This window comes from Heliangelus exortis, chromosome 2 (assembly GCF_036169615.1).
Source record: "Heliangelus exortis chromosome 2, bHelExo1.hap1, whole genome shotgun sequence".
In the NCBI taxonomy this organism is placed as follows: domain Eukaryota; kingdom Metazoa; phylum Chordata; class Aves; order Apodiformes; family Trochilidae; genus Heliangelus; species Heliangelus exortis.
The window spans coordinates 93182676-93210299 of NC_092423.1; the positions used below are offsets into that span (position 1 = coordinate 93182676).

The 27624-nt window shown below is 37.8% G+C and overlaps 1 protein-coding gene across 8 annotated transcripts; it reads left to right on the forward strand.

Moving 5' to 3' along the window:
* The first annotated feature begins 874 nt into the window (after positions 1-874).
* On the forward strand, positions 875-27412 carry FBXO15 (F-box protein 15). Of its 8 annotated transcripts, none has more exons than XM_071737049.1 (11): positions 875-1121; positions 4691-4810; positions 6086-6315; positions 6660-6764; positions 10687-10929; positions 11212-11421; positions 13237-13366; positions 15859-15941; positions 17199-17344; positions 22675-22799; positions 26456-27412. In XM_071737049.1, the coding sequence occupies exons 4-11, from the start codon at positions 6661-6663 to the stop codon at positions 26723-26725; spliced, it is 1311 nt and encodes a 436-aa protein (XP_071593150.1). In that variant the 5' UTR covers positions 875-1121; positions 4691-4810; positions 6086-6315; position 6660; the 3' UTR covers positions 26726-27412. The 8 variants fall into 8 exon arrangements, with proteins under 8 accessions (XP_071593150.1, XP_071593149.1, XP_071593143.1 ...); XM_071737043.1 differs by lacking the exons at positions 875-1121; positions 6086-6315 and adding an exon at positions 1742-2007 and having other exon boundaries at positions 26456-26609; positions 27069-27412; XM_071737048.1 differs by lacking the exon at positions 6086-6315.
* The last annotated feature ends 212 nt before the right edge of the window (positions 27413-27624 follow it).

Here is a 27624-nt window from a genome sequence, read left to right on the forward strand (position 1 = left end):
GCAGCGGGCCCTGGGAGAGGTAGTTTGAACGGGCCCCCTCTGGCGCCCAACGCGAGGGAAGGCTCCAGCGAGGTCACTACAGCGACCGCCATGCCGAGCGCCGCCGCCACTGCCACGGCCACCGTTACCGCTACAGCCCGCCCTGGCGCGGCGGGGACCTGACGGACCCGATCCATGGGTCAGGGGGGAGGGAAGGAGGGACCTGTCGCCGACCCTGTGCGGCTATGGTCTACGTCATATTTTTAAAGTTTTAAAAAATTATTATTTTTAAATTTTTAAATTATTATTATTATTATTTTATTTGTGTTGTTTTTTCAAATTATGTTTTGATCTTGCATAAAAGCGACGCAGCTGGTATTTCCAGAACACTGGAGAAGCCCGTGCTTGAGCTTCCTGAAAGCGTTCAAGGCCAGTTTGGATGGAGTTTTGAACAACCTTGGTCTAGTGGGAGGTATCCCTGCCCATGCAGGGAATTTGGAACTAGATGGTCCCTTCCAACCCAAACCATTTAATGATTCCAGGCGGGGACATGGTGGTTTGGAGCTTGCTATGGGATGTGAGGGGAGAAGCTGACAGTACGCCTGTCAGAGGTCCCAGCAGGGGCTCACGTAGGGAGTCACTGCGGTTCATCTGTGCGTTAACACTGTCCCTGTGCTCCACACCGGGAACCTGCTGCCACCTCAGCGGGTATAGCAATGCGAGCCCTCATTCCCCCCCCAGGTGCAGGGAGCAGCCAGTCCAGCTCCACAGCCATTCCACCCTGGGTCCACTGGAATTTCCGTAAATTTCTGGAATTTGCTGTCAGAAAAGACAGGTTAACGTCACCGCTGACAGGGGGTGTTTCTGGAGTGTCTCTGGGTGCGAAAAAGTGTAAAAGTGTTGACTGGAAGATGCTAACCCCCTGTACTAACCAATGGTGAGGCTGCACCTTGGATGGAGTTTCAGGGCTGTGCTACAAGAAAGACACTGAGCTGCTGGAGAGAGTCCAGAAAAAGGCAATGAATCTGGCAAAGGGTCTGGAGAATGAGTCCTGTGAGGACCATCTGAGGGAACTGGGGTTGCTTAGCCTGGAGGCTGACGGAAGACCTCATTGCTCTAACCTGAAAGGAGTTTGTAGCAAGGTAAGGTTTGGTCTCTTCTTAGTAACAAGCAACGGGACCAAAAGAAATGGATTTAAGTTGTTTTAGGGGAACTTTAGATTGGATATTAAGAGCAACTTCTTCACTGAAAGGGTAATTAAACACTGGAACACACTGCCCAGGGAGGTGTTAAAATGACCATCCCTGGAGGTGTTCAGAAGACACATCGATGCGGTGTCAATGGTTAAGCATGATTTAAGCACTGGGCTTGATGGAGTTTAGTGGTTGGTACTTAGGTTATGGTTGGACTCAATGATCTTGAAGGTCTTTTCCAACCAGAACGATTCTGTGATTCTGCAGTACTCAAAGATGTAATTTTGTGTGTTTGGTGTATAAAAGAAACCCCGTGTTACGGGCAGGGGTGCTAGCGTTGTGGATTTACCATCTAGCACCCCTTTCTGCACAGGACTAGAAAGCAGAAATACCTGGACCCAGTGTGCGGGATGCATTATCTATCGCACACCGGGTAACCGCACCCCGTCTGGGGACAACAGCGCTTTCGGCACCTGCTCCGCCACACGCTGGAAGCTCTCGGGGGAGGTAGTGCCTCTTCTTTCCCAGTTATAAACCTCTCCTTAGGGACCCAACCCCACCCGCTTCCTCTTCCCCTTCCCCCGGGGCAGGGCTGAGGGGCGGCCCCTGCAGCCTCACGTGAGAGCTGGCAGCGGCCCCTCTCTCCCGCCCCTCCCGTTGCCATGGCGGAGGCGACCATGTCGGCGGTGGGACGCGGCAGGGCCCTGTGGCGCTATGGCCGCGGTGCCACCCCTGCGGCCGAGGTAGCGGCTCCTCCCGGAGCCGCCGCCGCCGCCCGTCCGCCCCTGCCTTTTACCCCTTGTGCTGTCGGCGCCGGCAGGGCAGCAGGGCGCAGGTAATGGTCCCCCTGAACGGCTTGGGGAGAGGCCGCTGGGGAGTCGGGTTCTGCTGCCCCAGAGCTGCCCGCTTACCCTTTTTTCCACCTTGTTCCTGGGAGGCGGTTTGTTGTTTAACACCCAATGGCTTTTTGGAAAACGCCCTCACGGCTCTGGTTTCCAGCTCTCAACCTGCAGAAAGTCGGGCCTCATGGCCATGGTGTTCTCCTCTTCCTCCCCCTGGCCCTGTGGAGGGGATGTTTCTGTAGCAGTGGCACACCTTGTGATAGGAAACACGGGTGTATCCAGGGGTATGGAAAGTGTTTCTGGATAGAGAGGCTTAGGTGTGGATATGTGCTTAAGCTTAGAAGAGGGAGTGTAATAATCGGTAGCCCTTCTACTAGCTAGCTTAGTAGCAAACTTGTGTGTTGAGGATAGTTAGGCCTTTGTGAATAAGTGTGAGGGTTTGATTGTGGAAGGTGTGATAAGTTGTATAGTACAGGTTAAGCTTGCAAAAAAGAGTTGGGAAAGCAGTTTTTTCTGCTAGCCCATTTGAACAACCTTGGCTTTCATAGCTGTCTCATTCCCCCATTTTGTTAACCTGTAAATGGAATGGATAATGCTCACCTGTTTAGAAGACATTGAAAGTGTTAGCTGAGGAAAATTAAAAACCAACAAAAACGGATGTCAAAACTTTAATTTCTGTTTATCCCTAGGTATTGCTTAACATTTGCAGAAGGAGACAGGTGTTGTCACTACTTAAAACATTCTGTAAATTCTTTGAAGTTGGTTTGCTTTCTGACCATCAAAAAACCAACATGGCAAGGACTACAGGGTATGAAAGTAAGCATAGTGGTTCAAAAATGAGTTCCACATGTTGATAGCTAATGAAATACCAGTTGAGGTTATTGTGCCTCTAGGCAGAAATATCTCAGTTGTTACTAGAAGTCTAAATAGGGAGAATAAGAGCTGTCATTGATTTTTAGCTTGGGTGGGCAAGCTTTGTCAATGCATTGTAAAAGGAATTTGTTAATACTGATTTCAAATCTTTGCACACACAATACTTGAAAAATAATTTAGGCAATGAATCTGCTCTTTCTTCACACAGGGAGAGTATTACTGGCTTGAAAGATGCTTAAATTTAGTGGTTTTGAATTGAAGCTTACAAAAGTGGTAGATACTATGTCAAAGTTTTCAGGGCATGTGTAGGCAATGTTTTTCTTAACTAAGAGATATCACTATAGGATATGCCCAAACTGGGTGTCTGTTTCCAGCACAGATACAGGGCAGAACAGGCTGGAATGTGCTGCCCAGAAAGATAGAGAAGTGGTAGTTTTGCTGCTGTTGAACCCAGCTTGGATCTCTGGTTCTCTTTAATGGCTTTTGAAAAACACAGTTTGGTACAGCTTCATCTCATCATCTAATTGTGTTTTTTGATAACACTAAATGGGTTATACATTTTCTTGACCTTCAGGGCCATTTGATTCATGATTGCTTTTTTGGTAGTTGTTAATTTTGTTATTCTATCAGTCATTGGCTTGCAAGCTGAAACTTGCATGTCTTTTTTTGTTATACTTTTAATAATTCTCAATAAAAATTCAGGGATTTTTTTTTTCACATAGTGCTGTTGACAATTTAGGGCAGCTGTTCTGATTTTTATTTGAGCATAAATCTTAAATCAAGAACAGTGTGCATTAAATGGTACCCATGAACTTTGAAATTAAACTATTTTTTTTCTCTGGACATCAGTCGGTTGTTCAGAATTGGATCAGCCAGGTGTCAGAAGGTCAGGTGGCAATACAGACCATGACTAATAAAATGTATGGGAAGTTCTGCCTGCTCAGTGCCATCACTGTGTATGAAGTGAAAGGATTTAATGATTTAATTAAGACTGCAATCCCATCTAAATATTTCAATGTGGTTCAATGTTAGTGTTTGTAATTATAGCCTATTAAGTTCTTACTTGGAAAAAAACCTGGAAAAATGTGTGCCCGCTTGGATTGTAAGAATTTGTGTTAGAAATATGCAAAATTATTTTCTTGAGTAGGAGAAAGTTATTTCTGACCAAATTCTTTTGAGCAATTGGGCAATTTGAGCAATTAAAGCCTTGATACCAATTTTGCCTGATTAACAAACACTTCCCTGCAGAGTTGCAAGAATTTTAGCAGGGGAAGGTCTGAAATGGGACTAAGATTGTTTCAGATTGACTGTGTTGCATAGTCATGGGAATTTTTTTAAGCCTTTTCAGTTTTTGAGAAAGTTTCAAGTTTTTTTTTTTTATTTGATGTGTTTTAGTGGCTTAGCAAAGTTGGATGGCTCAGAAACATCTCTGGAGGAGTGCTGCAAACCAAAAGATTAATCAGTGACCTTGGGTTACTGCAGGGGCCTGTCTGGAGCTTGATTATGGGGGACCACAGTGGTGTAGCTGTCAAATGTTAATAGATCTCTACTGGATTAAAACTGATTTGATGGTGTGACACTGTTCCCTTCTGACTACTGTGAGAGATTAATCACAGGAGCAGCACCTAAGAGTTTATTTTAACTTGATGGTAATTATTCAACTTTGTGAAGTGATAATAATGAGTTACCAGGTGAGATGTTCCCTGAATACTGTCTCAGTTGAGGCACAGTATCCAGGTGTGCACAGTATGCATATTTCTTTATTGGGTAATGGTGTGGTTCCTAACAGCTTTTCCTTTTTAGAAATAGGTCAAGGAGCTCTGATGCCAGGCCTGGGGAATGTTTTGAAACTGTGAATACTGGAATTAAAAGTCTGTATTTGAAACCTTCGTTAAAACCAAAACGTAATTTATGCATTGAGAGGTGAGTGTATCTTCAGTTTAAGAGTAAGAATGGAAGACCCCTTGTAGACTAAAACCATCTTTTGACTGCTTAGCTGTTATGTTTCATACCTTGGAAGTTTCCCTGCCAGATGTTCTGAGTCAAAAAGATATTTTTTTCCTGGCCTAATTTGGGATTCTTTGTTGACCGTATAATATTTTCTGGCATGGTTTTTCCTCACCTCCTTTTCTAAGTTCATATGAAATATACAGGTTTTCCAAGTCACATGAAGCCTTCACCACACCCTTTGCAAATCATGGCCTGTGTTGTTCCCTGAGAATAAAATTTTTATTGTATTATTTCAATAAAAGCCAGGTTGGAATTAAACTTCAGATATTTCTCATGACACTTGCTGCTTTTTATAGAGAGGCTTAGGATGGGAGAGAGGGAGGATAAAGTGGCTGCTGCATATTTGCTGCAAGGTAAACATTCCCCTTCCCATTTGACAGGGGAAGGACCCTTCCAGTATAATTGTGAGTTGTTTTCTTTTTGAAAATAACTTATATTTCTAAAAAAACCATCTAAGAATATGTTGCATGTAAGATTAATTCATTTTGGGTTTTTATACATTTTTTAGCTTCCTGTGTAGTAATTTCTCAGTTTTCTACTGGGTGGCCAGTTCAGTCCCTTATGCTGTTAGTTTGGTGTGAAAAATGAGAAAAAAGAAAAAAATATTTCTTCAGCTTCTTTCAAAGGAAAAATAATATGGTTGTAAAAACTACTGTTGAGAATTCTGGATCAAGCATATTATTTTACCTAATTTGCTGCTATTTAAGGGATCATTTGCAAATTCTCTCTGCAATAAATGCACTGACTGCTTTGAGCTTGCACTGTTTTGAGTTACTTCATGTAATAACCGAGCAAGTTTTGGCATGGTCACCTTGGTTTTAGTGCAACTAAGATTCTGAGTCCTAATACAAACCCCAGAGTCTTGACATTGTTACTGTTCTATGCTTGAAAGCTTTGTGCTTCTGGAATAAATTATTATAAATCATCAAGTGTTGTAAGTGACAGTAGGAAATGGACAAGAGACACAGCTGAGGTGACTTTCACAGTGTGTTTCACTGTTTTTGTATTTTCACTTGTTTAGATGTTACCATACCAGCATGTTTCAACAAGTTATAATATAAAATGCATCTCTTTTTAAACTCTGGGAAGTTACCGGGTACTACAGGAAGGGTATGAGGTTTCTGTCTGGTAATACAAAATCATGGTGCCTTATCTCTCTCTAGCTTATGTTGTGTTTGTTTTACTTAGGCTGGCACCTGCATTTCAGGCAGCCTTACAGATGTACAGAAATATTAATATTCTCAAGATGCCACCCAGCTCTTAGTTTGAAGTTCACAGTTGTCTGTAGACATAAAAGAAAACTGTACAAGACCTCTGAGCACACATGATTTGAACGTTTTGATGAGGTGGAGTATGATCTGAGTGTTTGACTAGGACATTTCTACCCTGGTGCATCCTGATAAACAGTCAGGAGGATGGTGAGTATGCACAGTTTTGGCAAGTGCTGGTGGCTGTGGATTAAGTATTAAAATCATGGCACCAGCAGTGAGAAACTGAAGTTGAATAATATAGTTTCATTTCAAAGCAGGTTAAAGCCTGCTAAGCCATTTGAATACATTGTAGTGTATTGTTTTAAGCAAATGTCTTAGAGTGACAAATCAGAATCCAAACTCTGCAAATTAACTTTTCAGGTGAGTTTTGATTTATGTATTTACAAGCTGATAGTTTCCATCTCTTTTGGTTTGCCTGGTTTTGGGATTAAAATTCTTTGCCACTTCTGGGTTTTGCAGGCATGTCTAATGCTATTCCTCTTGTTTTCCAGTATGCCATCAGAAATCCTGATGAAGATATTTTCTTATTTGGATGCAGCATCTCTGTTGTCTGTTGGTTGTGTGAATAAGCACTTCTATGATCTGGCCAGTGACAAGTAAGGAAGAGGGAAGCATAAGTGCTAGTCTTAATTGTGGAGCAGTTGACTTCACCTGATTTATGAGTCTTTCTAATTTAGTTTCACTGATGCCAGAGCACTGATGCATGTACCTACTGGCAATTACTCTACTGAAAATGTGCTGCATAGCTCACAGTACAATGTGTTGGATGAAACCGTAGCTGTGCAAGCCCTGTTAAATTTAATGGGAGTTATGAGGCGAAAACTAAATGTGGTGTTTTGAAATGTTGCTATTAGCATTTATTTTGTTGTAAGATGTTCATATATTTGTTTTTAGCTGCATGCACCTGCACAAGCATTTTGGTTCAGGCAGTCCTCAGTGGTGTGTAGCTGGTAGCTTTGTAGAATTGGCATAGGTTTCATGATTTTGAAGTCCTGATTATTTAGCTCTTTTGTCATCATCAGGTTTTTGTAGAGGGTTTGATTTAGTCAAGTGATTTACTGGTTGCTTTTTCTGTTGTTCTTTCTGTCAAATTTTGGTGACTTCTAAATGAAAATGTGTGAAGATAAAATACTGGTGCATTGAGATTGCTTATACAGAGTTCACAAATTCCAGTTCCCAAGTTCCACAAATTCACAAATACCAGTATCATGATAATTTTGTAAAAGGCTCAATAAGAGAGACCCTAGTTAATATGGGATAACCAGAGTGTCTGGCTATCCTTTTTTCCTAGGACTCTGCAGCACTAGTGTTTTTTAAATGAGAAAATATCTTCTTATATAGGAAGTTGCTGCATCTGGTATTCATCCATTTCTCACTTGCCAGAACTTCTACAGTGAATTGGTTAACATTGGCATTGACACCTTCAGAACTGGTAGCTTTAAAGGGAATGCCATAATCCACATTTATTTTTTTGAGGCTGTCAGACTGTGCACATAGATAAAAATTGTATAGTTGACACAAATTATATATCTTAATGTGTTTTCTGCTTCAGGATAGCAAAGTAGGATAAAATCATTGTGGCTGTTTAAGGGAAGCTGATTCATCTGTCTCCATTTCAATGATGTCTGTTTCCATTTTCTAATCTCAACAAAGATTACTGTATCTGCACAAATGAGATTCAAGGAAGAGAGACTTTCCCTTATCTAGGAGACTGACTGGTTCAGCAAGATTGGGTCACTTCTTTCTGCTGGATTTCCATTGACATCCTTGAGTCCCTGAACTTTTGTGTGAATTAACAGAAGTTTTAATTTAAGTCCCTGCATGCTTCTGTGTCGAATCTGATTTTATTTTTAGTCAGAGTCTCTTTTTGAGGATATTTCTGCAATTCTGGATGTACAGGATACTGTCCTTGATGCAACAGGACCATAAATCTTTCATCATGATATATCTGTGCTGCCTAGTGCAGCGCTTTTCCATTTGTCTCTTCAAATAATGTCTGTGCTTAAGAGTTCCTTGGCACTGATGTCTTCAATGTAATTGTTGAAAGCAAGGAAATGTTTCTGACCTCCCTTTCTGTACTGCTCTTGCCCTAGCATGTTGTACTTTTCCAGCCTGTCTGTCATGTAGTGTGAAAAGCTTGTGTAGTTGCTCTGTCAAAAAGACTGAATTGATGCTACCCTGTTGGCTGCTGTTTTGCTTCATCTGCCCTGAATTCTTCAGAAGGATGAATGCACAGTAACACCTCCCTAAACACTTGTCATTCCAAGTCCACCTTTTATCCTTCTCCACTTCCCTTTCCTGACTGAATTTCTGAGCATCTTGAACTGATTTCTCATCTCCTTGTTTGATGATGTCTTGGGAAAGGAAAAAGCGATGTGTAAATGAGAATGAGAAGGGTGGTAGGTATTGGTAGCAAGTCTGTTTTCATTAAGCTTACATTGTCTGAGATTGTACCTTCAAAATGCAGGAAATGGCTACTACTAACCTGTGTCCTTTCAGCCAGGTGTTGAATATCTCTCCTCATGGAAGAAAGGATGTCTGTCTTGGGAAGGAGTTCCTAGTTATCAGGAGAAGGTTATAGGAGGACGTGCTGCAGGACTTTTTAGGCTGAATAAGACCAGCTGGATGATCCACAGCTCAGTTTCCCCAGATGATGTTCTGTCAAAGGCATCTCTGTTTTCATCATCCTGCAATTCTTAGCTGCTTTGGAGTTAAATAAGAGTTTCTTCCCTCCATCAGAAATGTGTTATACACTCTGATACCTGGGTTGTCTTTTCTGGTCTTAAGTATCATAAGTGTTTGTTTTACTTATGAGTTCATTTCCCTGCCACTCTGGCCTCCTCAGATTTTGGTGAAGGGAAAGTGGGAAGCTTTAACTGTGAACTTCCCTTTAGCAGTCAGTGTGTTTTAAACAATTTTGACTCAGAACACAGCAGTGGGAGATTGTGCATGTATCTGCAGAGCAGCAGGCTGGAAGGTTTTTGCAAAATCCTGAGTACATTTGCATCAGTGAGAAAGAGCCTGGCTCTCTGCATGTGGGGACTTCCTCTCCCCAGCTGATGAAGGAGAGCAGTTTTTGTGGGTAGGAGGCAGTGTGGGATGGGTTCAGTCTTGAGTGCTCTAAGGAGGGGAAAATGCGTTACAAAGCCTGTTAGCTGTAAGTTTGCCAGGGGTGAGGACTGGTGAAGGTAATCTTGCTGATAAATGGTAGAGAAATTTCTCTTGAGGATTTGTTTCTCTTGCTATTAATTTTCTTTAGTGCAGTTATGTAGCCTGTGTGGTTAGCACTTAGAAATTAGAAAGCTTATTGGAAACCTTTATTCACAGATTATTTGAATTCTTGGTACTTCTTGTACTCAGCATTCCCTGAGCTGTCCACACCCTTACTGGGGTGTGGAAATGTGACATCATATTTTTTCTAACAGTAAAGAGGTGAACCCACAATTCCTGTTGCATTTTCCTTTGATCTCTTCAAAAAGACATTTCTTGTTCTTTTCAAAAGAAAGTGCAGAAGGGATTGACATGACTGTGGCACCAGCACCAAACATAAATGATTCTTACTGTCCTTCTCCACCATGCTTTCAGCTGAATCTCTGCGAGAAACTTGAGGCATCCAGGTTGTCTTTATTAAGAGGTATTAAACCACTTTTTAATCTGTCTGATTTTGTGTGAAGAGAATACATCAATGGTTTTCCTTGGAATTTTCAAAACTGCTTAACCTTGATCAGTTTTCAGTTTAAGTCTCTGAGTTTGGCTCTACTGTCTTTGAGATTCATCCTATATTTTCAGGAAGACGGACAAAATGTTTCTTTATTTCCTTGTCATAGCTTTCTCTCAGGTACTGTTTTGTTTTGTTTCATTTTGTTTTTAAATCTGCTCCAGTGAGTGTGAAAGAAGTAGCAACCTCAGGGGAAGGAAGGCTTTTTAAAACCCACATACTCCTGTGTGCTATTGAGAGGCATAAACCTGTGGGAATTTTGCGCAGATCATCCCACAGATGATCATTCTACTTTCTAGAGCACTGCTCAAACATTTTCTGTACATGTAGTTGAGATGTTTATCAACATATTGTAAGAATTAATTGAATAACTTTTTGGGTTTTTTCTTCCCTGTGGTAGAGCAGTAAGTCCTAAATGGATCTCATTTGGTATGTATAATCCAGAACAGGAAATGTACTCAGAGATTCCAAATTCTTTGAGAAAACTTAGTAAGCCTATGAGAAACCTTTTAGTTTGTGAGCCCTCATGTTTGCACCAGGGAAACTGACTGCAAATGAGCTCTTGGGAGGTGAAAATAAGGAAGAATGTATAACTGTGCATTTGCATTTTCTTGACTAGTGTCTAGGAGATTGCATTTTCTCATCTTCTGTAAACTTGGATCAAATGCAGTTTGCCGATAATGTAGGACTTTATTTTTCTGCTAACATTATGCTTAGAGGTAGACATGCATGTAAGAACAATTAAGTAACTACTCTTGAAATTTATGCATTTTTTTCTCTTTGTTCTTTTTTATTCTCAGTGGAATCTGGCTGAAAATCTATTCCAGTTGTTTTAAACCAAAAAGGACAATTTGGAAAATGGAATCTGAACAAACAGAAACTGTTTCCTTGGGCTGTGCTGCTCTGCTTGATAGAGAGCCTGGGTACTGGAAGAAAGAATACATCTCCAAACAAATAGCTACTGTCAAAACTAGAGTAATGCAACTTGTTAAACCTGTAGATCCTTATACAGGTCTTCCATGTAAAAACAAAGAAGCTATGAAGTAAGCAGTGCCTTGTCACAGAAGATGTTTACTTGAGAACAATGTGCAGAATATTAATGGCTTTGGAAGTGCTGTGTGGATATGAAAATAGAGCTATAAAAATGTCTGTCATAATGATGATACCCTATAGATGACCTAGTCTGAGAAACATAAGTAGCAGTTAGTAGAAATTTAGAAATTCTGTCGGAAGTATAGATTTGGTTTTGTCACTTTGAGAATGTTTGGGGTTTGTTTTGTTTTTTTTTTAAACACCCCTCTTCCCTCTCAATTCTTAAATAACAGAGTCTATGGCTTGAGTTGGATAATTGTTCTAAAGGACAAAAATGGAAAAGAACATGTAGTGGAGAAGACAAACCTATCATTTAAGCACACATCTCTTACTATACTTTGGTATAGTACAGATTGGCCGCACTTAAACATTCTGTCGACCTTAAAACTATTTGGAGTTATGCCATTGCTTCCTGAAAAACGCAGAGCTCCCAGCAAAAATGGGTGAGTTTTAACAAAAGATATTAGAGGTGTTTTTTATTTTAGTGGTTGATAACGTGTCTGTGGGGGATACTTGACTTTGATTTGACTCAACCAGCTAATTCTTTCTGTAGATAATTCTCTGTAGTATTTCTTTCAAAGCCTATGTCCTTCTCCGTATTTGTAGAGCTTTTCAACAAGAAATAAATATAATCGAGCAAGCTATGACAGTAATTTGTAGGTTAATATAGCTGCTGTCATTCGAAATACAGACTGATAGATCCTGCTTTGGGAACCTGAATTTAAGGCCTAGATATGAGAGAGCATTAAACAAACGTGTAAATCTAGGAGAATTTCATGGGAAACCTTTAGACTGGAACAGCTCATCGATGTTTATGTGGCTACAGTCATGTATTCTGTAATATTTTTTTTTCCCCTACTAGGTGTGTGTGTGAATTTAGGGAACTTTGTCTTTGGCTGCATTTACAATATAAATACATGTATATAAAAAAAATAGTCCACAGCACAATGTCAGATAGATGTTGTTTTTTAACTTAAGTGTCTACAATTTTTTTCTGGCATTATACTCTTGAGAAAGGATGTTATTTGGGTGCTGTCAAGGAGTTTTCCATGTTTCAGTCTTATGTGTCATTTTAGTATATGCAGTATCAGGTACATGCTTCTTACACAACATCCCTAGCAACAGAGCTCTGAAAAGAGGAAATTGCTGTTAACCTACAAAAAACGTGGTTCCTCAAGCCGAAGCAAAGTATTTGCCTAAAAAAAATAACAAGGAGAGAAGCCTTTTGTGTAAAGTCAGCTAGACAAGTCTTGCAGTGAAATTATGAGGGAAATGTAGTTGTTTTACCAAAATGATGATCCATATGTAGAGAACAGTAAAAGAAAACTTGTTGGGAGTCAGTGTGTTTCTTTCACAGACATGTAAGTTGTTAGAGCTCATGAATAGATGTGAAATTAATGATTTCTTAAGAATCACAATATTATTCATAATGTTAAGACCATAAGGAGCTACTGAAAGGACTTCAGAAAAGTCCTTGTATTTATACCAGCCTGATTGATTTAAAGATGGAAAAGTTTGATGTCCCATCCCTGCTCCAAATTCAAGAGAATGTGACAAAGTCCCTGACAGTTGCTATCTTCATAGCACTGGGTAGTGGTAAGTGATACTACTGTGATATTTTGGAAAAAATAGGTACAAAGATCTGCAAAGAGTTTTAGAAACAGTAATTTCTCCATTCTAAATAGTTAATGAAGACTGCTTTTTGTCCATCATTATCCAGTAAGGATGTCTATGAAAGTGTGAAGTTTGTTAAAGGGTGTTACGGAGCTAAATCACTTTAATAGGCAAAATTTAGAAATATTTTTTTAGAAAAGGAAAGCTTCCTCTAACAGAAGCTTTTAATTTAGTATATGTACAGTTTGATCTTTTCCTTGGAATTTTGCTTCTGTGGAGGAAGAACTTACTATTTTAGTAGCTTGTTTCATACTGACATATTCAGTGATTCCAGTACCAACATTGTATTAAAAACAAAGTAAAGTAATTCTGTGGCTATTTTGAAATACTGGGCAAACACATCTGTTTTTCTTAATTTTTAAGTAGTATATCAGGCCATTCTATGGTGGCTTTTGTTTTCTTTCTTGTTCTGCTAGTAGGCTGTAGTTGTTCAGGAGTTAGTTTTATGGCTGTGCATGCTGAATACTTCCTTAGCTATTTTCATCATATGCTGTCTGACAGAGTTGAAAATTGAATTACTGTGTCTCATTATTTATGTAAAAATTCAGAGTGTTGTTGCTACCTTCTGTGTGTTCTTTTCAAAGACCTCGTCGACGTTGCTTAATTGCTGAATACCACCTTGCTAACCTGACTGAAAGCAGTGTAGCAGTTGGTGCTGATAGGCTTGTTCAGCTCTTCAGTCTGAATCCAGGACTCGTAATAGGACTTTGGAAGGTAAGATAACATTTTGTTTCAGTGCTTTATTATGACTTGAAGAAACAGATTCTTTTGTCATGAAGTTGGGAATTTAGGCTTTTTTTTGGTTTGGTGTTTTTTTTTGGGGGGGGGGCTTTTTTAGTTTGTTTTGTCTTCTTTTTTTGGATTTTGAAAGATCTTGACTAGACTAACAGCAAGAAAATACAGTTAGGGATAGCTAGTTGATTCATTGCATTCTAAAGAGCTGTCACAGGAGTATTTGTACTTTTCAAAAAACCCCCCAGCACTCCAAATAAAAGAATAATTGTGTAACATAGTGTATTAGATAATATACTGATTTTATTTCTGTGTTCAGTTGTATTTATTTTTCATTCTTCATGCGCCAAAGTTTGATGTCCTACAGACATTTTAAATAGAATAGTTTGAGGAGAGATGTGCTTCTTCCCTGACTCATGCCTGGTTCTGTCCCTATCACTCAAAGTGATGAATTTCCAGAAGGCAGCTTTGCTAGTATTTTCCTTTAATCTACATCACCAGGTTCTCATATCCTGCTCCAGCAGTAGGAACATTGTAAACTGTGGCCTTTTGGGAATACTCAGTTCTTGGTATTAAGTGCCTAAGTTTACAGGTTAGACTCTGTAGGTTATGTGTAGAGATTAATGTCTTTAAATACAGAATCACCAACTCAAAGAATTCTCATGGTTGGAAAAGACCTCTAAGGTCACGGTACCCAATGGTCAACACCCCTTCCCACCAAAAATAAATAAAAAATTACCATGCCCACTAGTGTATATCCTGAAGTGCCCCATCTACAGGTTTTATTAAATGCCTCCAGGGATGGTGACTCCACCACCTTCTGGACAGCCTGTTCCTTAGTACTCTTAGTAAAAAAATTCTTCCAGATATCTAGTCTAACCCTCCCCTGGTGCAACTTTCCTCTAGTTCTGTTGTTATTTACCCTTTGACTCTTAAGTTGAAGCTTGTTAGCCATCACTCCCTCCCACTGCCCCAGTATAATAGAAAGTCATATCATATGTCACCTATCTTGTCACATATCATGTCATATATCCTATCACCAGTGCAGAACAGCTGAAGGACACTTCTACTCTAAAGGAATCTGCATCTTTGCACTGAGAACACTGGGGCCTGGTGTCTGCCTAGAAGCTGCACACGGATAGGTGCTATGGAAGCCTATCTCAGCTGTTCTGCTCTTGGTCTGAATTCAGAGGTGGCAGCCTGTTCTTGCTGTGTTAATGAGGCAGAGTTGCATTCTTTCCCACTGGCAAACTTCCCTCTGAGAGACTGTGAACAGTTGCTCTAAGCAGTGTCTCATTTCCAGCTGTAAATGCTTCCTACCTCAAAGGTGCACAATCACCAGAGGAACTGTTTACAACTACAGAAGGAATATATCTTTCAATTTTCCTTAAAGGTGTCTATTTCCTAGGAAACTTGAGACTGGCTGACCTTCATGAGCCTCTTCTGGGTTTTCTCAATCTGTGAAAAGCTCCAATTAGTGAATAGCAGTTTATTTTGTATCCTCAGAAGTTTAGTAGATTGGTGTCCCTGTGCTGTTTTCCCTATGGTCCTGCTAGTGTGCTACCCTTTCCCATGCTTGGAAAGAGAACTCTTTCAGCACCTGGAAATGGTTCAGTCACAACTGTGCTCCACAAAGTTGTTCAGCATCAAGTGCCTCACTCTAGTATACTTATATATATACTCGTGTCTGTGTGTGTATATATACTATATATATATAAAAGAAAGAATGAGCAACTTTGTGATTGATAAATGCCTGTTATTCTATCTTTTATAGCTGTAATTTTGCAGTACAGGAGTAGCTACAAAAAAAAAAAGTTTAGGTAGGGAATGGCATTTTCTGTTTGGTAACCCAGAGATAAAAACAATAGTAGTCCACTTATCAGGATAGTGACTGCTGGCAGTGAATAGTTTTTGATTCATGTGTCAGCAAACATAAGACTTAGAAATGGATTTTAATGGGTCTTACTGTCTTCCTGGGAGTAAGAAATCTTGTGAAGACATGTGGCATTTTACTTTGAAATTCAGTATTTCTGTTGAGTAGCTCTACATTCCTCACTGATGTTAGTCCTCTTTGCAAATAGTTCCTTACATATGAAAATTAACTTGATGCTTAATATTTAGTAGCTGGGAGTAAGGCCTGTTGAGTCCATTTAGGTATTATCTCTTTTAAAGTGTTAAGTAAAGTTCAGTTCATGAAGTGCTGCTGTTGACTTTTGCCGTGGCATAACTAGTTTCCCTTCCTTTACCCATAATACAGAAATATTGTGATATTGTATATATATATTCTGTACTCTTCTGAAAAGACAGGAGCAGTTAGAGGAGTCCAAGTGTTACAGCAAGCCATTTTTAACATTATTGCAGTAACTGGCAGGGTAATAAGCAGCAGCATTTATATGTGAATTTTAATGCTCAGGAAGACATTGTGAAAAAAATATTTCCAGATGAAAATACATCTACTTCAATTAACTTTCCAGGAGAAAAATGAAATAGCTTTTGTTATGGTGAGTCTTCATTATCATCAACTTCTTGAGAGAAGCACTTTGGGTTCTGCTAGTAAGTAAGTATTGGTTTTAACTTTGTGGGTAATAAAGATAACTGTAAAATTAAAAGCTTTATTCAAAAAGTTAAAATTGGCTGTTGGTAATAGGTTTATATTTATGTAGCAATTAACTATTCTTGTTTAATATACACAAGTTATGATAACTGTTTACAAAGCTGTAGAAGTATTTTTATGCTAAAAAGTTGCCACTGCTATGCTGTTAAGGAGATAATATAGTCATACAAGTGTATTAGTACTTGCTGTATTGTGGAAGTTAGATATACACCTCCCACACTTTTCCCCTTTTTATTCCCTTTTCCTATCTGAAAGACCTATCTGAAAAGATGGAAATTTTAGGAAGCAGGAAAATATCTTCCCTTTTGTAAGAGGGAAGAAAAAAAATCTGATAAACAGGTAAGGTGCTTGCATTTGTCTTTCAGTCCTACTGAAAAACTGGCTGGATTTTCTATGAAGTATTTTTGTATGTGTGCATCTTTCAGTGTATAGTAGATGTTTATACACTGTATCTGTTTAAGATGGAGCTTTTTAGCTTTAGGGGATTATTTAGGGGATTTATCCTCTGCCCAGGAGGATCCCACCCCCCAGCCTATTCCCTCACTTTTTTGCTCAGATATTGGTGTACCTACTTGTAGTCTTAAGTGTCCACTATGATCTAGTATGTATTTTTTCACAGAGAATGTAAGACTATTTCCCTTATTACCAAATAGGATCCTATGTAGGAACTGCTTACTTACTTCCAGGATTTGGGCTCTTCTGGTCATTTGTGTACAGTAGTTTCTCTTAGGTTAGGCACACACAAAAGTATTCCATAAATGCTATTCCAGAGAAGTATGTAGCTAGTTGGCTTTGAGATTTCGGTTCAGTTGGTGCTTTTTTATGCTTGCTTTTTTTATTTTTTTTTTTTTTTTTTTTTTTAATTTTATTTTATTTTTTTTTTTTTTTTTTTTTTCCCATAGGCAAATACATATTTTGGAGTTTAACAGATGCACCTTTTAAAGTTGACTACTATAATTTTTGCCTTTGGCTAGGCTAGACAGCTGATTAGAAGTATTAAACTTTGTATTAGACAGCTTGAAGGAAGTATGATGAACTAGAGATGTTTTATTTTCAAAATCATTAATAAAAAGGAAAAATTATATGTTTTAATATTTTTTCCTCTCTTCTAACCTCTCCTAAGTCTCAGTGCAGGGCTATTTACTGCATCTTGCTTCTGAGTCATTCCCCCTTGCTTAATGTTGTTATTTTTTTTTAAAGTCAATATGTCTTTCCACCTAAAGAACCTGTATTGGATGATATTGACCCAGAATATGGACTGTATAACTACAGCCTACATCTTGATATGCATGGTGGAAGTGGTACCTACCTGTGTGGAACATTCAAGAGCCTCTTCTGCAGAAAAGGTAGAGTTGACTGGAAACAGTAATGTCTATTTTTTATTATTGATAAATGATCTACTGTTAGGTTTTCCTTCTGGTATGGAATATCTCTGTTTTAAGGAGAGAAATGGACTTTTAAAGAGTAAACTATCTATTTACTTGTTGTGCGATTTCTTTGTCTTCATGGTGTGTTTTGTGGTGCTTTACGTTCGCTCTGTATGAAGTCTACCTGCTATTACACTGGCATGGTGTCAGGCCTGAGATGTAAGATCTGCACATGATTAGAGTGGTTTTGTTTACTTCAAGTCCTGAGTTAATAGTTAAAATAATAGATTAAATATTTAAATATCTTTTTAGAAGATACTGGGAACTTTAGGATTTACAGCTTTTATTGAGGTCAGCTTATAGTTCCCTATTCTGCCATCTTCTCATTGTGTAATAAACAATATCAGTAATTTTGTTTTTTTATTTATTTCTGATTCCTTTTTAGGCTCATAGAATTTCTTTCAATGAGACATGACTGGATATGCTTCTTGTTCCTGCTCAGCCCAACTCAGTAATTCTGCTAGGACTTTGCAAAATATATTATCTCTCTTCTGGCTTAAAAAAAAAAAACCTGCCTATGGCTACACAGCTGTCTTTCTGTCTGCAGAGACAGATTAAAACCTTTACATTCAAACAATTAAAATTTAACACTGTAGGTTAGTTATTGCTCCCAAGTATTTTTCTGATAACAGTACTAATGAACCTTCTGTTGATTTCAGAAAGTACTGTTTTTGATAAAAACAGTAGAGGGCACTGTTATCAGGCTCCAGTGCTTTTACAGTGTTAGGAGACATTTCCCCACGTTTTTGTTTTTTGTTTTTTTTTTTTAATTTGTATTTCATGACTCTGAGGGCTGTCATTTAGACTGTAGCCTTGTGCAGAGTGGAGTGTTGTATTCTTTTGAATTTGAAACCTCCATGTTTTCAGATTCCTGAAAAGCTCCAAGCTTGAAACAAATGAATACTTATGAGGCTAAAACTTCAGTAAAATTCCATCCATGTAGCAATAGAAATCCCTCCTGAAGTGTTGTTCAATACAGGAGTCCTTTTTATACTCTCCAACCCCCCTATTTCTTATACAAATTAGCCAGAGGGTTAGATTTTTGGTCATGGATTTCTTGCTTGTTGTTTTGTTGGATTGTTTTTTTTGTTTGGTTGTTCTTTTAGGTGAATGTCCTGTTTTGTTTCTAAATGAAAATTTTATGCTCCTAGCAGTACAACTAGGAGAAAGAAGTATGTGACACACTTTCATTGTTGGTATCACTTTTTTGCCACTTAGTAGCTTATTTTGTTAGCGACTAAGCTGATGTTTATGCAAATTGTAGCACATGTCCAGGAGCTACAGTTCTGATGCCATCTCACTTTGTTAGTTACAGAAGCTGTTACATGATCACAAGTGTTTTCTGAACTCTTCTGGTTTTGTGCCCTTCTGCTGTGTCTTAGCCTCTAGATTTTGCTCTCACAGGACCTCAGGCAGCTGAAGCCATGGCTCTGCAGGCAGTGAGCTCATTTGCCATCTACTCCCTCCCATGTAGTCGCACAATAATTCCTTTGGAAAATGCCTGATTGCCTCCATAATTTTTCTTCAGAAATGATGGAGCGAGACAGCTTATGGCTATCTCCTGTCACATATGTTCATGGTAATCAGCTGTTCACTTTGCTCCTTCTGGTAAATGTGCTTTACCAACAGTGTAGATTTGTCCAAGCTCGTTATGTTAGATGGTTTGTGCTTTTTTTTTTTTTTTTTTTTAGCCTCCACTCTAATGATACTCAGTCCCATTCTCTGGTGGGGCTCTGAAGCATTGGAGGTCTCTTGACATAGTGAGAAGTCCTGATATTTCTTAAAAATTTTCTACCCAATCCAGACTATTTTAAAATGGATGCCAACGGCTGTTTCTGAGACATGGATCAATTGTCAGCTGTTATACTGGTGTTTTCCTTACTTGTTTCCACTAGGAAGCTATAGACATTCATAGATACCAGGGAGTGCCCTTTTGTTATTCTGCAGAATAACTGATTTATTTGTTAACATTTAGTTTTACTTTTGTCTGTTTTTTTTACCGATCTTTAAATCTGTGCTTCATTTCTTTCAGAAAAATTCTTAATGTTAAAAAAAAAAAAATCACACTTCTCTGAACCAAGTGGTTGGTGCATATATGGCTTTCACTCTTTTTTTTTTCTGTTATTAATACTTGCACAGCAGTAACTAGCTGATTTCCACCATGTTTTAGCTGTTTTTTAACATGATTTTTTTCTGCTTCCTTACATTTAAACAGAATTGGTAGTATGGTTTCATTGACAGATAGTATAGGGTGAATGTGCCAAAGCTTTTCTTGTTTTCAGGAAGCTGTGACAGGCTTTTCATATGACTCACAGAGCAATGAATACTACACCTATTTTTAATAAACATTCCTGAGAATTATTTAACTAGGTTTTCAACTTTTAAAGCACAGCTTTGTAGCCAGATGGTAATCTGAGCTTTGGCTTTTCAGTCCTATTCTTTGTTGATGTAAGTTGCTGGGTTGTGCTTGCAAAATATAATGGGGTGCTTTTTGTGTGTTTAGAGATCTTTTAAGATTTTTTAGTAAAATATCATATCATGTGACCTTGAAGATGGGTTTGCAAATTTAAATGACCATAGTAAGGCTTGGTTTTGTGACCAGAACTGGTATTAAGCACAGCCTTCCCTGTGAAAATAGCAGTCAAATTACAATTTTCAAGAAAGGCTTCAGCTAAAAGCCAAGTGAGTTTGTTTTGCAGCTGAAGTAAGTGCCTTTTAACAACTGGGCTATTTGTCCTTTCTTCTGAGGTTTGTCAAAATGATCTATTTTCTCCATATCAGTATTCCCTTTATTTGAAAATGTTTGTTCCCTATAACCTATGCTGATTAAAGGGTTGCTTTGATGGTGTATGTATTTTGCATAAACTCTGAACTTATAGTATTATGAGGAGACAATGAAACAAAATCTAGATTAGGGTGAAGAAAACCTGTCCAATATGCTTACTCTGTGTTTCCCTTGGTGTGTTTGACACAGGCTGCTCTGCCTTCCTCTCATCTAACTAGAATGAGGAAGAGTTAGCTTGTTGCTGATTTCAAGCCTTACTACTTCTGTCTATGAGGACTGCAATGGAGCTTTTATATTACAGACTGTATTAACTAACCCTTGAATATTTAGCCCTCAGATTCCTGATCTGTATTGCCTATTTCCATTCTAGTTTAAAATTAAAATTAAGCAGTAACTGCAGTATGGGATCTATGACTTACACCTTAGCCAGGTGACCCATCTAGCAACACAGAAGTTCATGTTATTAATGCCCTCAAATAGTAGTGATGTCCTCCTGGGCATTATTGATTGATTAGCAGTATTCTTTTTTGAATTTGTTTTTATCCCATTAAAATTTCCATTTGTTTTGAATGAATGAGAGGAATAGCTGCTTCCATTCAAATCTGAATTGCAGATAACTTAATAGTTGTTTGGAAAAAAAATGCTTGTTGACTGATGTTGTTTAAAGTCCACTGTGTAAAAGCTCAGCTTTAAATTGCTCAGTAGAGCTTGACTATTTATTGAAAATACTTTTATCTTTAATTAAATTTTATTATTGGATTTTATTTACTGAGGTTTGTAGGTATAAAACCACTTAAGTAGGTATAAAATTAATAGGTTTTTTTTTTCTACTTTGAGCTGGATCTTGAAAGTAGATTCTGCTTATGCTTTCCTCACTGGATTCTCTGAGACTTCACTGCAAGGACAGTGGGTATCACTGTCTGAAGTGACACGTTTTCCTTCTACCATACAAAAATATTTGCTGGACATACTCTTGTTGGTTTCACTGTATTCACACTCCTATTCCAGAGAATACTGAAAAACCTGCTGCTTCTGTACTCTGTCATGTTTTGGTCTGCTTTATCCAAACAGTTAAGTATTCTTTTAACTCCCTGCTTGTGAATGATGTTTTTCTAGTGGTGGTATGTGGCCGAGCGTCTCTTGGAAACTGCTTGGCCCTACAGTGCCAATTTAGAGAAGTTTCTGTGGTAAACTGTGGGCTCTCTCATTGTCTTTCAGCTGTCTGCCTTCAGCATCCAACAGGCAAAGGCTTTTTGCCTTCACACAGGTTTTAGCTTTTTAACTCAAAGCCTTTCTGATGCTGGTTCTTCTTTGTTCAGCCTCATGCTGCTACTTGGGCTTGATTGAAGGGGAACCAGAGCTCAAAACCCTTCTGTTTTTTCACTTTTGCTGCTTTCATTATTAAACCTCTACCATCTCCTTCAGTTACCATCTTTCTGTCCAGGGCCTGCTACTGGATTCTGAGAAACTTTTTTTTCCTGGAAGTTCCTTCTCTTCCTTCCTATCTGTCTCCTGCAATTGTGAGGTACTTAGTTCTGTTCTTTGCTTATGTTTGCTTTTTCAAGAGCATCTCTTCTTCAAGGAAATTTTTTCAAGGGATATCTTACTTAAAAATGTGCTTTTTAAAAAAAATTTTTATTTTTTAGTAATCAGAGACCTTGTTTATTATGTACCCCAAACTGTAGTTACACTGTTGAAATCCCTGGTTAACTTTCTTCCTTCAAAAGCAAGGGAAAAAAGAACATTTTAAAAAGTATGTCTCCTTAGGGAGGAGAGGAGTGCATACCAAAGAATTATGATTTTGTGTAGTAATAAACAAAAATGATCACAAAGAAATCTTACTAATTCTGTCAAAAAATGACATGGAAAGGGAGCCATTGGAAAGCTATGTAAAAGTGAACAAATTCTTGATTTAAAAATTTTTTTTAAATCAAGGTGTACTGCTTATCACTTTAAACAATGCAATATTCTTTCCAGGGAGGATGGATAGGTATCCTTATATCTTGTTGTAGGGAGTTATTTGAGTTACCAAATGGAGCAAAGGGATGTTAAAACAAAAAAAATAAACTGTTTGGTATCTCATAGTTTATTTTATATATTATATATTGAGACTGACTTTTGGAGTGTCATGAAATTGAAAGATTGAGCCTGGAATTTACTCCCTACATTCTTCTATAAAACCTCTAGGTGACAATCAGATTTTTATACTCAAATATACAAATCTGTATTTTTTTAAGCTGCTGCTTTTTTTTTTTTTTAATATGTATCATAGAAACAAAGCCCTGAACTGCAACTCAAATTCTCTATAGTGTGCTTGACATCTGGCTGTGGGTGTATGTCAGGGTTCCTTTCTGATGAGAGGAAGAAAACTTAGGACATGGAGAGAAGAAGAGAGAATGATGTTTACAGTGTACTTGGCCTCCATTTGATTTGTGGTGGTATAATGTTACATATATATTTTCAGGTGACATTGCAAATGGATATTTGAGGCTCACAGTTGTAAGCTTAAAGGATGATATGAAGCACTCACCTCTTATTGGGACAGTTGGCTTATCTTGGGAAACAGATGGGCTTAAAGGCAACATAAAGGTCAGTCAGAAGTACTTTTTGTCTCTTGATATGATTACCTCAAAATGGAATTAAGTTTATGCATCTTAAACACACAAATTTTAAAAGAATGGTTTTATTTGTGGAAGATGTCTGCAACTTGGAAAAAACCTAATTTCAAATATTGCAAAAAATCATGTGAATTTTAGGCAAAAAGGTTTTATCCTTTATGTTTTAAAGCCTAGACTGTGTGTAGACCCATTATGCATGTGTGATGAGTACTGCTTTCCACTCAGTAAAGATGCTGTGACTTACCAGTACTGCTTGGAAAGTACACCTGGACAAAAAATGTACTGCAGGTTTTGTGGGGGATTTTTGGGTTTTTTTCCCCAGGCAAGAAGCCTTAAGCCCCAAAGAAAATATTTTGCAGTTTTAGCATGTATATAAAATGAAAGTTAGAAGCTGTTGGAAAATGTTAAAGTGCCAATGGACACAAGCAGAAAATGCAGACCACATTCATGCAGTCAGCACCTAGCTCTTGAGTCATGGATGTGTATCAGCTGGATTAAATGTGTTGTAGAGGAATTCTCACTCGTTTGCTTATATAAAAGGCCCAGAAGAATAATAGTAAAGTAAGTTCCAGAGTGGTTCTGTAGATTTTGTGATAATAGTCAAGGCATATGCTTTTAAATGTACTCCAGCTGCATGAATATTTCAGAAGTACCAAAAATTCTGATAAATGTAATGGAAGCACTACTGAAAAGTGAGCTGATTCGATACTTCATTTCAGCTTTGGCACTTGTTTTGAAAAAGATAAAAATTAATAAAATGTGCCTCTGCTAACCCTAAGTAAATGAACAGAATACTGTTTGATAACATGATTTTACTCCTTGACATTGACATTCTTGTTTTATAGTTCACAGCGTCACCAAGCTTTCCTACGCAATAAGGAATATGAAATTTATCTTAAAACTTAGGAATCTCCTAGTATCTGTTGGGAAAATCAACAACAATTGAGCTTGAATTACAGTTTCCACTCAGTCCTCTCTCTCTGACTGCTCATGGCATTTTTTTTCTTCTGCAGATTCCTTGTTTGCATAGTGAAAATTTTGTTTACTTGCATTTTTTCTCAGTTTGTATTAAACCGTTGGGTGTTTGTTTTCAAAAGACCAACAAATTCTTCCCCTACCTGCATAAATAGAATGATCATATGTTGGTAATTAGGATTCACAGTAACAAGAAAACACTTCTAAGGTGATTGTCATCTTTCTTTAATTGTCACAAATGTTCATTGAATGTTTGTTTATTCATTCATGAATGTTCATAATGCAGACTAGGTGCTTTTTTGAGTCTTCTGAAAAATTCTAGACTTGAATAAATTTAGTTTTATTTTATTGTGAATACTATTAATTTTGCTAGACTATTTGCACAGTCAGAGTTTTTTGGGCCTTAGCACATAATTACAGAAAATGCTTCATTTTCTTAAAAAGCATGTGATATAGGAGGTGGGGGATCTGGCTGCTGTGTTGGACAAGCATCAGAAAATCTTGTGGCCTTTTAGCCCCCTTTTCAAAGAGGGCTTATGGGAAAGACTTAGATAAACTTTTTATGAAGGCATATAGTGACAGGATAAGGGCCAGTAGTTTGAAACCGAAAGAGGGTAGATTAAAATTGGACATTAGGAAGACATTTTTTTTTTTTTTTTTACAATGAGGATGATGAGACACTGGAACAAATTAGCCAGGGAGGTTGTGGGTGCTCCCTGGCTGGATGTGTTCAAGAACAGAGGTTGGATGAGGCTTTGAGCAACCTGGTCTAGGGGAAGGTGTCCCTGTCCACAGCAGGGATGTTGGACTAGATGATCTTCAAAGGTCCCTTCCAACACAAAGTGTTCTGGGACTCTTTATGATTTACAGCTGCTTTGCAATTTTTTTTTTCTTCCATGAAAGTAATGATGAGCACATAAAAATCTGGAAAATTAACTATCAGAGGAAACAGAGCTATGTCTGTAGTCTTCAGTGTAGCTCTGTTCCATGTGCTTGCAATATAAGTTATACTGTGTATTCGTTTCTAGGAAAAAATAAATAATAGATTTTTTTTTTTTTTTTAAACCCTTCTTTTTTTGGTGAGAGATTGCACATGTGAACACATAGCTGTGGATAGAATTGGACTTTTAACATAAATCTCTATTTTAACATAAATCTTTTTACTTTTAACATAAATCTTTTTACTTTTAACATAAATCTCTAAAACTCCTAAAACATGTGAAGGCCAAATAATGGTCGAACATTCCACTACTTCGCATTTATGTGAGTTTATTTGTACAATACTCTAAGAGGGGAAAAAAAAAAGGCAAAAGATTCTTTTGGCATTTCAAGCTATTTTTTGGTAAAAAGTTAGTTGCTGAGGTCTGAATAGTTGAAAATAGATGGGAAGGAAGAGTAGTCACTCATGAATATTCTGCTTTACTTTTCATGATTGGCCTTTGATATGTAAGATGTCAGCACAGAAAGTAATAATTTGTTCATGTTTCAAGTAAATTTATAGCTTGCATAAGTTATTAACTTACCATCAGATTGGGTTTGAATTTTGTATTTTCATCATAGTCTACAGGAACGAACTTAGGAAAACTACGTGTACCACATTACCTCTTCTGCTTGTGCCATCTGCTCTGTGTTGTTTGATTGCAGAACAGTAAGAGTGAAAGAAATGTTAAAGCAATAGAAGCACAACTAAGTAGAAGAGTGAAAGAAAGTGTTCCAAATTAGTTTTTTGTTACAGAATATTTGATGTTGGTTTGTTATGCTTTTGGAGTACATGATACTCCAGGAAGTAATGTGCATACACAAACACAAACACAGAGGCATACAGCATAATTAAGATAATCTGATTCATTTAGGGACTCAGAACTCATGAGAATAGGTAACAGCTGATGTTAACAATGGCACAAAACCAATATGCTTTTAAGGCAAATGTGAAACCATTGGTTTGCAAATGCCCAAGAATTGGTATCTTGACTCCAGCATTACAAAATGATGTAATTTTGTAGTGTAGTGGAAAAAATCTTTTGTAGAAAGATATTTTCAAGAATTTTTGAAAGGAAGAATTATTTGGAGGTTAGAAAGATACAGGGATACAGGGTTGCCTTTCTGGGAACTGAAGCTTGCAGCCATTTAAAAAGTACTATTTATAGGTAGCATTTATAGCTGGCATATAAAGGTGTGTACATGTGTGTGTGCTGTGTATAAAGTGTGTGTACAGGGCCTTGGGAATGGTCTCTGAGTATCTGTGCAAATATTGCTGCATTCACTTAAGTTTAACACCTGAGCTTAGACTTAGCTTTCTGTCTCCTATTAGAAGGGCTATAATTATTTGAATAATAAGGTAACTCATAATTGAGAAACACAGATGGTAAAAGCTTGATTAAATGTTCAAGAAACAATGTCTGACTTAGGTTGGCAGTGCTGCCTTCCGTAGCAGTTTTTGATGTCTGTGGGCTGAAATTTGGATTTCTGTAAGATGTCTCTACATAAGTGTTTTTGCAGTAATCAGCTGAACACTATCAGCTATGTTTTGAGTTCCTAGTCTTCATACCAATAATTGCTCATTGAATCCTGGGTATTTCTCCTAAAATTAGGGACAGATACACTTACTGTGTAGTGGCACGGGCAAATAATCTCTTCTTCTTGTGTTTGTAGGACTGCTATGTGATGGATGTTACTCTCTTGGAGGAAACTGGAAAGCCCTTCTGGTGTTTCAGTGCCCCAGTCAATATGAAGCTGTCTTCCAGGGCATCCAGCCTCTATGATTACATGGGTCATATCTATACCACAGATTATACAGATTCAGAGGGTAAAGTCTGTATTGAGTTGGTATGGGTGGAAGAAACCGAGGAATATTTTGTGATCAGTTTGGTGCTTTATATAAGCACTGAAAAGGTAAATAACTGGTTTGGAACAAATTACTGATTTAATTAGGAAACTGATTTCATTGCTTTAAAAAACAAAGCAAGAACAAACAAACCAACCATCAAAACAAAGAACCTCAACAAAACAAAAAGCCACCAAAGCTAAACAAAATAATGAAACAAAACAACTTCTGGTGTTTAAAACTGATACCAATGAGCAACTCTGTTCCTGCAAGTTTTTAGTAGCAAATGCAATTACATAATTTTTTAAAATTGTCATTGGAGGGACTGAAGAGAAATGTTGATGTAAAGAAATGTTTTTCTTCTGTGTTGAGCATCACATGGTTAGTCTGTTTCTGATATTGTGTATATTGCTATTATTTAAGGCATCTTTTTCTTTATAGATATTTGTTACTACGGTTAATGATTGCTTCTTGTGAGAGCCCTACTGTGAAAATGCCTTACCTTACGTAAGCTACACTTTTTTTGAGAACATTGACTTTTGTGCCTGGTAGTAAAACAGCATGTGTGCAGTTCCCTTCAGATTTATTAGTATTATTGATAAAATAACAGGTTTTGACAGGTTTTGTTAAATGCAGAACTACTTTGGTTTTTTTTTTTTCTTTTTTTCCAGAAAATACTGCAGTTAAATGTCTTCTAGTAGAGGATTTAAACCGTAAACAAGAAGTTACAGTGTGGCTTTAAGGCGTTTTTTAATAAAGTTGTGTATATACCTATTATGAAATTTGTTTAAGTTTGTATTTGTTCTGTTTTCCCATGTTCTAACCTTCTGTCTGATTTGAGACTAGATACTTGCCTCATGTATTGGCCTCATGTAAGTGTCCCAATTATCACTACAGCTGCTCTAGTGTCTGCTCCTATTGAATGTACTGGGAAGCAGTGCATTTCTGATACCATTTATCTAACAATAAATTTTCGTAAAAAAATTGAATGTGAGTG